Source organism: Phaethon aethereus (assembly GCF_964289735.1).
Source record: "Phaethon aethereus genome assembly, chromosome: 15".
In the NCBI taxonomy this organism is placed as follows: Eukaryota; Metazoa; Chordata; class Aves; order Phaethontiformes; family Phaethontidae; genus Phaethon; species Phaethon aethereus.
The window spans coordinates 11,401,311-11,416,765 of record NC_138591.1 but is presented as its reverse complement, the minus strand read 5'-3'; the positions used below and the strand labels follow the sequence as shown (position 1 = coordinate 11,416,765).

General features: G+C 37.6%; 1 protein-coding gene across 1 annotated transcript in view; it reads right to left on the bottom strand.

Moving 5' to 3' along the window:
- Positions 1 to 731: 731 nt before the first annotated feature.
- Positions 732 to 15,455, bottom strand: part of SHISA9 (shisa family member 9) — a 187,462-nt gene continuing 172,738 nt past the window's right edge. Inside the window, exon 4 of the mRNA XM_082006645.1 lies at positions 732 to 1,571. Coding sequence (XP_081862771.1) covers positions 1,201 to 1,571 — 371 coding nt within the window. The 3' untranslated portion in view covers positions 732 to 1,200. The remainder of the gene's footprint in view (positions 1,572 to 15,455) is intronic.

Below are 15,455 nucleotides of genomic sequence, written 5' to 3'. Positions count from 1 at the left end.
TACCATAGAACATTTAGTTGAACTACAAAGAACTACCATGGCTGAAAGCAAATACAAAACGAGAGACTAGAGGGAAAAAGTTTAAATTGGGAAAATGGAGGGGTTAAATAAATAGTCTTGAATGTGCAACCACTGCATGGAGATGAAGTCCAGTTTCCCTTCAGGACAAACAAAAGAGGCTGATCAGGGCAGAACCCTTGTCATCCTTAGCAAAACATGAGGAAATAGCTTGAAGGAACAGAGGGGTCACTTTGAGAAACAAGACTGTTATTGAATAATAGTAATACGGTAAAGGCACCACCCACGCTTAATTTCAGTCTGAAGCAGTTGAAGATAGGCAAAACATTTAGGTGAAGAAAAAGTCCTGACAGTCTGCCAAGTGAGAATTGTTACCATCTGCCTGAAAACAGGAGGACTGAGAGGGAATATTCTGATGCCCTTATTCCCCCAGCAGCTTTCTGTGTCACATGATACATCTTTTTTAATTTTGGAGGTTCCCAAAAATTTCAAATCAAATGAAGTAAACTGAAATAAAATCTTCTGCTGTTTGTTATCATCCTGCAGAATTCTCTACCAGCCAGAAAGGTCCCATATGCTCTTAATCATAACAGTCTTCATAATTCCTTGTGAAAGAGTCTTTGTCCCTTATTGTATGTATATTTTTTGCACTTTCTATAGGATGGTGTGGGAGTAACAATAATAGATGTTAGGGGTTGTACCAAGATGTTTGCTCTTGGCTTTTCACAGGTCTAGTGACTATTAATAGGTTTTATACAAAATTCCTCTCTGAAATAATATATTACAGTATATTGTTCTCTCTTCCTCTGTCTCAAGGCAGGAACATAGTGTAAATGTTTAAGCAGACATAAAGTTTCTCTAGATTGTGCTACTTCTCATCATGGATTTTAGTTTCAAGTAAAAAAATTTAGTCACAAGGGTTTGTGTTCCATTCTGAAATACAAATGGACTTTATAATTCAACCTTCAGTGTGTATTGCTGAATGGTATTAACCCACTCTTCGGTCTACAGTTGGCTGGATACCAAGAGTGTCCATGTGGAAGTTCCTTCCTTCTGTTTCCTTTTTTCTTATTATGTTATATTTTTAAATTTATTTTTTGCCTTTCAGTTGAGTGTTTGTGGTGTGTGTGTATTTGCATGTGGTTTTTAAAGGATTCCATTAAAAAAAAAAGGAAAACAAACTCAAACAGTTACTTCTGTCTTGCTGTTAGTTATGAAGTATGGCTGTGGGCCCAAATAATGCTGGCTCCGGGTTGTCAGTGGGTCGCTTAACGTTGGTTCTGCCATACCATGCTTCCCCTTGTTTGTGTATCCTTGCCGTCTAAGAGACTGGTCGTTGGGATCCCAGGTCTTGTAGTGGGAATTGTAACCTAATGGGTGTGTGTGGATCTTAGCGATTTTGGATTTCTGCCCGTTCTGCTTGGTTAGGCCACTGTCGATCGTGTAAGCTCTGTCTTCATCTAGGCGCACTGGATGGAGTGGCAGGCTCCCCTTGGCAGCCAGTTCTGCAAGATGTCGGCGTTTGGTGTAGAAGTCGTCATTGACTTTGTCAGCTATTTGGATTTAAAAGGGGGAGGGGACAAAAAAATCAGTTGGACACAAGAAAAATGTTACACAATTTACAGTAGGTCATGCACAGTTACATCTGTGGACCAGATACAGTTACAGGTACATCAGTAGGAGAAATCCATGCCACCCCTCACCCCTTATTTTCTCTCTGCAGTATATTTTTGGATGCCGTTATTCTAGGTTTTTCATATATGCAGACAAAGACCTGTTGCCCTTTAGCAAAAGGCTGTCCCTGCCTCAAATCACTCAGGTTGTGCTGATATTTACATTATGGGGACAGGTCCTATTAATCTTACCACAGTTCATCTCACAAGCATGGGAAATTTAGGAAGTGTTCAGACTTTCTTGGAAATATTAGGGCTTCTTGGGAATGCCCTCTTGTATGAGAGCACATCCCTTGAAATGCGAAGTGTCATGTGGGGGGGGTGTTTAACTAAGCCAGTTGTAAGTCCGATGGTGTATGAGGTAGACCCGTTTCTGTTGAATAATGCCTTAGGGCAAAATGGAGAATGAGATCTGTTCTTCTAAATGGTTGGAAGCTCACTAATGCTTTATGGGGCTGAAGATACTTTGGGTTACTGGAGGTTAGGTATTTACCCTGTGATTTTTCAGATGATTAAAATCCTAAATTCCAGGTTCTGACATAATTTTCTGGGGCCGGTGCCACTAAGAAACACAGCAGTAGCCCTGCCGACAAATACTGCATTGCAGTTCCCAAATTAGGATTTTGCCCTCTGCAGTTTCCTGGACAAGTGTCTTCCAGTGCATGTTTTTGCTCAAGTTTGATTTTTTGCTCAAGTTTGATTGTTGCTACTGTTGGCATTTATTTGGCCTTGCTTAAAAGTATGAACCATACTCAGGAAGCTAAAGGCATTCTGCAGCAGTCCAGCAACTCATTTAAATTTTGAGACTGAGTATCAGGGGTATAAGGAGAGCTTAACTGAATTGCATTTTTTAAGATCTTGCTTTTTCTGTAAAAAGGGTTTATTTACCCCCTTCAGAAATCTGGATTTTGATTTAAGATAGTGCTAAATATGTAGATCAACTAACATGGTGGTGCATAAATCAGCAGTGGTGTGCTTTGAATATATGATTGTGTCAGCCTAGATTTGACTTTTGCTGTGCCCTGGATAGATCCATACGTTTTCCTTGAAGCTATGCCATGTAAGGCTTCTCTGTAGAAGTCTTGAACATGTAGCTGGCTGTACAGCTGAGCTCCTCTTGCTTTCATGATAAGTAGGTTTTTAATTCCCTGCGATGTTTTTCTTTATTTTCCCTCTCTTTCTCTCTCCCCAGTGTTGCTGGGAGGCTTTTGTTGCACTATGAATTTTCTCCTTCTCTCTAGTTCTGAATTGGATCTCTATGCAAGGCAGTGAAATTCCCATGAGCACCACATTAATCTTCAAGATCAGGCTTCAGTTCTGCATCCCCTTTGTCCTGGCCCCTCAACAGGGAGGAATATTACCAAAAGCAGTTGCTGTTTATAATCTCATGACATTTTTTGTATAATGACTGTGCGCCTGGATTTCACTTTTAAATCCTTAATTTTTTCATTAAAGAGATGTTTCCTCTTTGGTGAGCTGAAATTGCTCTTGTCTATGCTGTAAAATTAGGCTTTGTATGTTTTACCAATCTCCATGTGTGTGTCTCTCTTAACCGATGAGTGAATGCTTTTCTATAACATACAGGTGTCTTCTGTTTTAAACAAATCACAGGCTGTAGATAATGGCTATTCTAATTTCAGTACAGCATGTGCAGCTGCAGTTGCTGATGTGTGTTACAAAGAGTACCTGCTAAGTTCTGCTTTGATTTTGGTGTGACTTGTTTCATTTAGAGATCTGTAATCTGAATAACCAAGAAGTTGTACCTGTTTCTCCTTGGAAGACCTTTTTCCAGTTCTAAATGTGGCTTGTCCTTTTAATTTGTTAATATTCACTGAATGCTACAAAACAGTATTATATACAAGTTGAATAAAAACAGGAGGGAAATGCAGTCTGTATTGCTAATTTATCATTAATCTGTTACCAATAATTGAGAAAAATGTTGCAGAGAAGGCATTGTGAATAACCACACAAGTATTTATTTGTGTAAATTTTTACATCAAAGGCACTGCAAGTCAACTGATTAGAGTGAGCTTCTATGTCTTATGACTTAGACCTTGTCTGTCTATACATGAAAAGTCAAACTAGCTTATGTAGTTTAAATTCAACATAGTTAATTATGTCCAGCTCCTAATATAGATACATTTGTCTGACTATTTCACATTTAAATTGGTTTAATTTGCATAGAAAAATTAAAAACTAAGCTAATCTCATGTAAGGATAGGAAAAAATTGTAAGTTTGTACTTTTAATTCATTCTTAGTTAAGCTGCAGCAATTTGTCTTACATAACCAAGATCTTTGATGATCAATTACAAGGTAAAGACTTCTGTTTAGAAGAAGAACAATGGTGATGCAGTTATGTAAATAATGACCAAAAATTGCAGACACTTGCATTGCCTGATTTTTCGTGCCATTTTTCTCTTTTGTATGGCTAAGTGAAAAAGGCCACAACAAGCTCAAGCTACTTCCTTAGTTTCTTTTCATTTTTTCTCACTCACACCTTTTTCCCACTGTCAGCAATGGTCCTGAATCTCTGAATTTTTCCAGATGCTAGATATGTTACTCAGATCTCCAAACGCATTAAGATTGATGTCATCACAGAAGAGTAAATTGTATTACTGTTGCATATAAACACCACCCCTCCTGTAAAAACTAAGCAAGGAAGAAATCAGCCTCACAACAACTGTGCCTATGACACATTGATTTTGCTCTTGTTTATGCCACATTATATGTAAAATTTTCAACTCTTTGTTTCTTATAGAAGATCATACAGTAAGTGAAATGATGAGTTCTGTAAATACGGCTATGTTAAAGATGCTTTAACTACTTTAGTCCATAGTCCCTTTCCAGGGACTTCTCAACTGTTGTCTGTAAACTGGGCTTCAAGAGAACAAACCAGGCTTTATAACAAATGCATGGTTTTGTAACAAGTATTTTATCAAGAAAAGCATATTTATAGTATCCTGATGCCAAGTACTTTAAAAATCAACTGTGAATCTCAGGAAGTTCATTTTTCTTCTCAACCACCCCCTATAAACATTTTGTGGACTTTAAACATGCAAGGAGACGTTTTGGATTTACAGTGACCTTGAGTACATGACTCAACTCTCCTCTGCCTTGGTTTCACCATCTGTATAAAATAAGCTGTTAACACATTGGAGGAGGTAGTTAAGATTAATTGTTATCTGTACAGTACTGAGTTTTCAGATGAAAGGTGCTATAGAAATGCCTTTTGCATTGGCTTCTGTATATAAATCAGTAAAATAGGATTTAAAGATATCACTGTCATGTTTGCAAAAGGAGTAAAGAATTAGAATTGCAGAATTGCCAAATGAACAATACTAAAAGAAGGGCTTTAAGTCTGAGTGTTATTCTTTGTATTCCCTCCCTCCAGTCTTGGCAGCTAATTATACAAATGTTTCAATATTTTTATAAGGTTTTTACTCCTTTAAGGTAATGCACCCGCAAATTTAGTTACTGTTGTAGCTGCTCATTGGGAAAAAGTGTTGAAATATTAATTTTTTCCAACCTAAAGCGTGTGCCTGGGAGGGGGGGGAACTTGGTCTTTTGTTCCTGCTGCGCATGAAATTAATAACTGAAAAAATATAGCAACAGTGTAAGGATCAAAAGCAGGACTCCTCCCTCCCAGCTGAGTGCCTTAACTAAGCTAAAGAGATGCTTTCCTTTCCTTTCTCTTTCTAGACTAATAAATCTTGAATTTTCTTCTGCTCCACAGCACAAATTCTTCAGGATGTGAATCTGGGTGGGGACCATTCTGGCAGAAGCTGCGATGCACCTTGCTGGCTAGGGCATGTAGATCTAAATTCCACTCAGTTGGAGGAGTACAACCATGAGCCTATCATCTAAAAGGTGTATCACTCCACTTCTCACTCTTATCTGAATTCAACAATGCCTTAAAGTGACCACAACTGTCTGTGTTATTTTGACCTTGACTTTGCCAGTATCGGTGTCAGATGTCTTAGATTGGGACCCTTGCCTTATTCCTTGAATTTTGATTTTGAAAGGACATGTCTACCAAGCTGCTTGGGATAGCAAGGTAATGTGAGTGCCTAGGAAAATTTCAGTGAGTTTAGGCTCATTTAGATGAGGTGGCCAGAAAGGAATGGGCTTTTGATGGTACGTTTTGATTCAAGTTTCACCATTCTGCCTAAATCTGTCTCTAACAGAGAAAAGCTTTGTTCTTTTGCTGATTAATGATTGGCCATGACCAGACTTAGAAGTTTCACATATTTCTTCATAATTCACAGTTATATAACAAAAGCATGTAAACCAGTGAGTCACTAAATACCATGGATGAAACCATGTTTTCTTGAAAATCAGTGGCAAAAATCCTTGTGGCTGTAATAGGGCCAGGATTTTTCAGTGCACTTATTTGAGTGTGTTACCTGTGTTGAGTTACATAAAGCTATGTAATATTGTTCTGCTCCCAAAGTTAAGTAGTCTTCAAGGTGGTTATGTAACCACTTGGGGCATAGAGAGTCATGTGAACATGCATTAACATTGTGTAATGCTTTCTTTTTCTCCTAAAATATTGCAGTTACAAGCATTTATGTGTAGTAAGTACAGCTAAATAAGGAGGTCTTGGGTAATTGTGAAGCAGTATTTTTTTTTACTCTCTTCCTCATTGACAGTCGTCTTATCTCTGTGGGTCCATAAAATGGCTCTGAATTCTTGCACCACATCTTATAGCTATGGGGGAGAGTGTAGAATCCTGAAAGACAATTATGTCCTACAGCTTTTGTGAAAGTAGGCACCTAGGAGTGGGATGAAACCGCTGAAGTGAGAGGAGAATCCACAAAGGAGTGAGCCCTTATAAAAGCTCTAAAGACATGTTAAAAAAAAAAAAGCTTCAGTTGGAGCTTGCAGTCACAGTCAGAAGATAGAAAAATATGCAGGGAACCCTGTTTCTTAGTAGATGTTTCACAGAATTGTTTGTTATCTGAACATATTTTAAGAACTACTTTGTGAAACGCTGAGCTTTATTCTAGCCACAAAGAGACTGTATTTCAAATTTAGGACTAGAGACACAGAATGCAAGCCAATGGAAAGTGCTGGGGGACAGGATAGCAATGAAATGACTACAATGACACACCAGATAACAGCTAAAATACACTAACTGCCTATTTGTAGATGTTTTCTGTGTACCAGTAAAGCTATTCCTATGTAATATTTAACAGTTCATAACAATGCTTTGCTTCTACAGCCATGACTTTGCTGAGGTGTTAGTGTAGTTACCTGAAGCTATGGGAACCTTACACTTCTCTCTCTAAGTAATGAAAGTGAAAACTCAAGGAAAGACAAAAGAGTAATGAACCTTGGCTCAAAGACAACATGAGAATTTTGCCCAGGGAAATAGTAGGATTCTGCCTTTGGTGGTGCTGTTGTTGATCCTTTCTGAATGTGTGGTTGCTTATTCATTTGCTTTTCTAAGCTGGCATCTAAGACCATATGTTCAAAGGCTTCCAAGGTATAAGCCAACTCTGTGTGAGAGTTTTTGCTGGAGTTAATCTGAAAATCAAAGAAGTATCATTTCTATCCTAGCACAAGTTTTTTCTTGGGTGAGGGGTAAAAACTAATATGGACTGAGTTCATATTAGCTGTCCCCAGGTATGAATGGGATGCAATAAATTCACTGAAAAGTGTGTTCCATCCATATCATAAAATGATATGATAGGTCTGTATCTGGCCAAGAGGAAGGAATGTAGCTATTTCATTGTTGGTCACTAGCTGGTCTCATCTCATGGGCACCAGAGTGGCTGGGTATAATGTGGGGCAATTTTAAACTATACTAAATCCTAAGAAAGGGCAAAGGCTATTTAAAATTTTTGCATCCCTCCTTCTCCATTCTTGTATTGAGCTCCGAGAATGCAGAATTTAGCCTGTGGGCTGTAATGCATTGATTTCTGTCCTAAACATTTGCCTTTCTTCCCTAAAAGTTCTAACACCAATTTGCCTTTATTTAAGACATTCCAAAAAGGAAGATAGTATTTTATTTCTGTGGATTCTTTCTCATTATTTTTATTCCCTATTACTGATAGAGGTAAAGAAAAATAGATCATGCATAGAACCACCCATAAATTACTTTCATAATTTTGGTAGAGCCTACTTTTTGTGGCTCTGTGTTATCCCTCTCCTGGCCCCCTTTACCACTTCTATTTACCCATTTCTCATAGTCATCTGGAGAGAGGCCAAGCATGAAAAGACATATCATATCAACCTTTTCTTCTGTAGACATTGTTTGAAAGGAGCTTGTCCACCTCCAGACACAAAACTGCATTTTCTTTCCCCAGTGAAATAAAATTCTACTTTCATGATATGAGACATGATGAAACATAAATATGTAGGCCCAAACATTTCTTACCTTCTATCGATTACTTTCATGACAGTTTCTGAAAGGCTGAAGAGGCCAGAATATTTCTGGGTTTTGAAACGCATTAGGAATGGTTTAGAATAGGAATGTAATTAGACTTGGTAAGTAGAGCCTCCAGTCTCAGCAATGTTCTCTTTATCCACTACAGGCAGCGAAGGCTGCTGCTTGGCTGGGAACACTGAGACAGAATTTGATTAACTCCTCAGGCACCAGACATTATGTGTGGTACCTCATGTACAGGGTTGCAGTTCCCTGGAACATAAGAGTAGCCACATGTCTGTGAGCAGAAGCACCCCTTCTCTAACAACGTGCCAAAAAAAGCAAAGCACTGTAAAGTCTATTTTTAATTTTTACAAATATTTATTTGCTGTGTCAGTTTAGGCAGGTTTCTCTTTGGACATGTAAAAGAGCTTTTCCAGTTGGGCTTTGTATACTTGACTGCATTGATTTACATAGTATTAAATTGAAATAGTTATCCAGTTTTGCCAAGTGCTGCAGTGATACCATGATTTTGTTTTGGTCAAAATACTCCAGACACACACACGTTGTACTTAATGTAGAGACCAATGACATGCAGAATACTTGTATCTAACCAGTCTAAGAAAAACAGAGCTTTTCTTATTTACCAGAATCAATAGGTTCTGTCAACCTGGAAGCGAATGGTGGCTACATCACGTTATTGGAAATGTTTTCAGGAGACCTGAAATCTGTTGCATGCAGATAGACAAAGATCGTGCTACTTTGTTACACAATCAAGTGATTTAACATTTTAAATTCAACCATCAAGAAGTTAAATTGCTGGTTCAGTATCATGCAATGAATGATAAACTTGAGAAGGAAATAAGGTTGCCAGTTCTATTCTTGAACCAATGGATGAAATTGTAAAAGAAGTCTAAGAGAATGATGTATTCAAATTCTGACTTTTCCTTGAAAATGCAACCAGTGGCTGTCCTGTAACTGTAAATTTTTCTTTCTTCCCCCCGCCCCCCCCAGCCCCTAAGCTCATGTCCTTTCATGGCATCTACAATGGTAAATAAATATGAAAAGTTCTACTGTGAAATATTTATTTAATTTTATCTCATTTAGGCATATTTATCAGTTTGAGTTTTACTGGAAACCTTATATATGGTAAGAAAACTTGCCTTTTTGAAATAGAAACTGTCCAAGGAGTCATGCTGTCATGCTTAACTTCTGAATAAAGCATGACTGCAGCATAAACTGGTTATAGGAAATGAGGGTTTGGCTTGCTTTCTAAAGATGCTGTCCGAAGCCAAAGAGGTTAACGTTTAGGAGACTTGCTTAAAAGGTTTCTTCCACTTCTTCCTTCAGTAATCTCGCTTGCTTTTTCACTGGGTAGATTTTAATGCTTCTCAAGCAAATCAATTAGGACAAATCTGATCGCATCAAAAGTTTGCAGCAATGCTTTCATACATCAACAATAATATGAAATTGTTTGTAACCTTTTTGGTCAGGGAGGACTTTGTTTGTTTTAGGGCAGGGCTTCCTAACTGCTCCAGGAGCACTACTTTATTCTACATTTGCAGAAAAACTGTGTGGTCATGTGCAATAACAGGCCCTACTACTGCAGAGTAATTCAGGGAGTCCGCACATAGCAATATGCCTTGCTCCTGGGAGTGGACCACAAACCAAGTGGGCTGTCCTGGCAGGCCACACACTAAGTAGTATGTGGGTCACGTTGGGAAAAGTTTCAGTGTTCTGCAATGTGATTCAGCATCGAAAAATGTGCATTTGTTCTTCCTTAAGGTGTCAATTTATTTTGTTTAACATTGGCTGAAAAAGCTCTTACATTCCTGACCACATTTATTTGTAATAAGTGTTCTTAGCGTGAACCTAATTTCATTTTTTTCACACGTTGCTGTTGGCATTCTTCTGTATGCTGAATTTCCGTTTTCAGTTTTAATACTTTTTATTAGATATTTTTGTCTCTTTTAGTACACTGCTGGTTAACACTCTTATAACTTGTGCCTGGAGCAGCTACAAATACTCCTAGTTGTGATGATATAGAAAGCTGCATGAGGGCACAGAAAACTCAGTTCAGGTCTCTGAATACATAATTAAGATGTGGGTTTAGTGCCAAAATAAACCTGTGTTTTCCTGTCTTTCAGCTGGCATCATACTGGATTTATACCATTTTTTCTGAATATGAGGTGAGGCCTGAAGGCTTTTTGAGTTGTACTGGTTAAATGAAAAAAAGTCCCAGTAATGTAATAACTGTTTCTTGCAGGAGTTATTTTTATTTGATCTGATTCTTAACTACTATAATTTTAAAGAATTTTTAGCAATAATTCTGGATTGAAAACAATTTTTTTTTTCCCAAATTAGCTGTGGCATAAGTTCTTTCTATTAGAAAGTTATCTTTTTCTATTCTTTTTGCCAGAAGGAATCCTTTTCAAGAGAGAGTTATTAAGCAAAAGAAAAAAATTTGGAAGTAATTCCATAGCTGTACTTGCACACATTCAGTCATCTTTTTTTTTTTCTTCTCCTTTCCTTCTCTTCCAGTCTGCCTCCTATTAGACTTCCAGTCTGCCTCCTATTAGACTATGTGGCATTTGTGTTATTAAAGTCTTGTTTATAATTGTCAGAGGTTTCCAAAGCAGAGATGTGTGTCAAACTCAAAAGAAATAGCGTTCCCTGGCAATTGCCAAACTTGCACTGTCAGAAAAGAATCAGTTTCATAAGGTTTTCATACAGATTGGGCAAACCCAAAGGCAAAGCAGAACTAATGCCCGTTCTGAACAGAACCCTCTGAGTAGCCTTCACATAAAGCAAAAGCATTTGTGTCTGACAGACAGTCGAGGAAGGATCAGTAATGAAGCTCACTTCAATGAATATTTAATAGTACGGACACACAAGGCTTCTGCCATATCAGAGTGTTCAGCTCCCACCTCTACCTTTTTTGCCAGGAATTGCAATCATACCCATCAGTTGTGAAAATGCGAACCAACAGCTCTGAGCTGCAGATCTTCCTCCCCTGCTGTGGCAGGTCCCTTGCAAGGGAAGATGAACTTTTCGCATGAGCACCTTCCATAGACTACAAAGCTTTGCAAACTTTCCCACTGTAAAAATTGCTTATTGTACTTAATTTTGTCATTAGGATGGGACAGACTGATATTTTTGTGGTGATTTTTTTGATGCTGTAATATTATAGCTACTACATCAGGGGGTTTTTTCAGCTTCTCTTCTCCTCATATCCTTCTGCAAATAAGCTGTCAGGGGAAGGACTTTTGGAAAAATTAACTATGTGCTTTAAAAATCATATTATTGCTTTTTCTCACTCCATGCCTCAAGCCCTGTGTTATTACAGTATGAATGTGTAGGAGTAAAGCAATGATCTCTGTGAGTTTTATCTGTGTAATTTCTCTCTTAAACACTTTTACTGTCTTTAGAACATCCTTTGCAGAACCAAAATAGCAGACAGATAACTGCTACTATTTATATTATATTGTTAATAAGGGATTCATTCCTACCAGTTGTCTTACTAGTCTTCACTGGACTTCATGGCTAATTCTGAAGAACATGACACTACTGCTGTTGACATATATCCATGTACAAAGCTGAAGAGTATTAAAACTTCTCTGGTTTGACTTTTTTAATTTGGTTAGAACCAAAAAAAGAGTATTATTTGTTTACTTAGGTAAACTTGACTTGCAACAAAGTAATCCTCATAACTGCTTAAAATTACCAAGCAAAACCAATAGGAGGTATATTCTGATGTACTTGAAGAAATAATACTTTCATATAACTATTCACTCCAATGTGAATCAGTAGACTATGCGAAATAAAGTATGAGCATAGGAAATGAAGTCTGTTTCTCACTGAGTTTGCTTCCCAACCCAATATTCCTAAATTTATTCCTGAATTAAGCATATTGATTGTAGAGGGATTTTAGAATTGTACTCTCTGGCTTCATTCCTTTATGTTCTCTTTGGTCAGTTCTTGGGAAAATTTAAATCAAAGTCTCTCCTTAGAACGCTACTTTTCATTTTCACTTTTTAGTTTTAAAAAGAAAAAATCCTGGATCGGTGATTATAACCTGATTTATATTTTTGTCATTGTCAACATGGAAGACTACTCAATAAATGAAAGCAGTCCCTCAAAGCCTCTAGTTAGAGAAACTTTTAATTTAATTCAAGAAAATTCTCTTCAAGACTTTTTCCCCAGAATATATCCAAAGTTGACACTTTGAAATAATTTAGAACTTCACTTCCATGTGCTGAATTTAGAACACTTTCTAAGCACTGCAGGTATTTAAAAATGGTGATGAACTCAAGGCAGATTCTCAAATCTCTGTTAATTTTTTGGAAAACATCTGTGGGAGTATTTGGGTCACCAGTAACATTATAAATTTTGATAATTTTACACCTCAGACCACTTGCAGGTTATCATGTTGACCACCTGTATGAAACTCTTATTGCAAAAATATTGCTGTAAATGACCTACACAGCTAATAGTCCAGGAGGAAAAAATGAGTGGAGTATGTTCAGAACAATCAGTGCAATTGTTGTATAGGCTCCATGGTTGGAACTATAAAATTCACACTTCAGATTAAATCTAGACCTTAGCTGGGATCCTACAGTGTTGCTATTTATCTGTAAGTATTCACAATTGTTTTTGTATCCCTAGGATCAACTTCTAGTCTTAAAGAATCAATAAAAAAGTTTGTGTTGCAGACTGAGAGGTATGTTTAGATATATGTTTATAGTACGAAATAAAACAGTTAAGGAGAAGGATGTTTAAGAAGGATTGCAAGTGCAAATGCTTAACATTGTTAGACTTTGTCTTCACGTGACATGAGCTTTGTTTTTTATTGGTTCACTTTTATTTAATGGTATAGCCTAAGCGTAAAGTTTTGCTCACTCACGTCTTCACATCCCTTAATGTCTAAAAATTCTCATGCATAATTCATTTACGTTTCATAGAAATAGATTTGAATAACCCATGTTTGATTTAGATTTAGTAGTTTCCCTCCTGTGGCTATCGCTGATCTCAATAGATGGAAATAAAGCTGTTTGTTGTAAGGTTGTTACTTCTGAAGACTGCAGTCTTCAAAGACACAAGACAAGAGAAGACAGCAAAAACCCCTGAAAGACTAGCGCTCTTTAGGGGTCAACTAGACTCACATTACTGTTGTTTTAGATCTGCCCATCGTGTGTTATGAAAAGGAGAAAATTACTTTTTGTTTCATTTTGATTCATTATCACATTTTAAAAATCAACCAGTTTCCAGAGAACCAACCTATTTTTAGTGGAAGGGTTTGAGTTATCTATGGTGTATAACTACAAATGGATTGTGGAGTCACATTTATAATCTGAACTTTTATGACTTTATTGGTGATGGTTTCCTTTTCACTGTTTTAAAATACATGCTGGTAACAAGAAAAATGGCTGTTTCTCCATTGCAGGGAATTCACTGTGGGGAACATGAGTGAAAAGAATATCAACTTCAAGAATGAGGATTAAGCATGCACGTATTTAAACTTACTATTTTGGCATGAAAAATAGGTTGAGAATTTAATAGATCCTTATAAGCATTCTTTATCCACTATAAAACCAGGTAGTGGGCCAAATTCAGACAAAACAAATTTACTAGGTGTGAATCCAACCCAGAAAACTGAAAATTCTGAGATAAACCTAAACTGAATGGACCTGAGGTCAGATTTCCTTTCTTTCACAAGTTCAATGTGTTGATGAAGTCTTAAAAATGAGACAACGTAGATGGAAATGTTTAAGAGCATCTTATTTTGGTGTTAAAACTGCTTCTTGTAAAAGGGCTATTTGCAGTTTCCTCCCAGCAGCCTAGATGTCATTTCTGCTAAGACCAATGCATCTGTGAACAGTTACCTTTTCACAGCTCTGTTTATTTGCTAAAAGATGGCATGGGCAATGGCTGCTTGGATGTCTGATTACTTACAGCAGAATTCCCCAGCCTCAGAAAAAATATCACCCGGTAGATTTTATAGTAAAATGTTGTTTCTTTAGAAGGCAGTAAAAGAATATCAGCAATGCAGCTGATCTTGCTCAAGATACTGAGGCCTTGCACAACCAATGTATTTATAATTAAAATACGGCTACATCACTAGAAGAAGAAATGCGTGTGCTGGATGATAAAATAGGAAAATATTTTGATCAAGACTCCCCAACCATTTTTTATTTACCTATAACAGAGTGCCTGCGGGTATGAGAAACCAATTTGCTAAGTAACAGAGAAAACAACTGCATGATTTAATGTAAGCATGAAAAGGTCTTGAAAGTCTGCACACACTGGGCAGGATGTGAAGTTTGGGGGTTCTCAGCAGAAGTCATAGGTGGAACAAGTGGCACTGTTCCTCAGCACAACAGGGGAGAAGAGAGTTGGCACTTCATCTACTTGGGAAATGGGAGGGCTTGGGGGAACAATGCTAGCGGGGGTTTGGTGAAGTGAGACTTGCTACTGAGTGCTGCTTAGCTTTTCTCCTGTGCCTGAAGGAGAGGCAAGGATTAAAGTATGAAAGACTTTCTTAACAAATGAACACTCAAAAGCTTCAAATTCTCCAGCCACACTGGGCTAAGTAAATAATAATAATAATAAAAAGATACCAAGCTTTTATGTCATACTTCCTTGTGACAAATCCGTAGTTTCAGTGTTGAATTGGGCAGATTGCCTAGACTAGCATATCCATGACACTGAACATACCTCTAGATATATGAAATCACTAATTCAATCACCCTCTGGATATGACAAATGATGCATTAATCTGTACTTCCCCATTCGGTTTTGTGGTGTTAAATCCAGGGAGCTACTCCCATGTCCCAGATTTTTTTAATCCATTTTTGTGCAACTGCTTATGGAAGTAGTAGCTGAAAAATTCTTTACTCTTTGAAGTGAAAGCACAATTCCTTTTTAAGCTTTCCAAAGAAACGTGATTATTTACCTGTCAGTGTAACAGTGTGGTTGGTATAGGAAAGTAAAGTAACACAAGCATGTTGTGTCCAGTAATTCTGTAGTTTTACCTTTTCCAAAAGGTGACGGCATCAACCCCTGTGAATGCATGGGCAGGCCTTTTTCCATGTTGTGTGTTTCCATCTTTCCAATTACAGTATTTCATTCCAGCCCTCCCTGCCTTTGTACAGAGGCCCCTGAGGCAGAGCACAATAAACTATAGGGAACGGCACAGAATCTCATCTTTTGGTGAGATAGGTATCGGATACTTAGGGAGCTGTTGTGAATTCACTTCTATTCTCGTAAGATAGATCTTGCATCAGCATAGCGTTACAATCATTTCTGTGGAAACTGAGTATCTGAAGCTTAAGAGAGGGCACCACCAAATTTCACATCAGACAGGAGGATGGTTCAGAGATAACACCTTAGAGTTAAC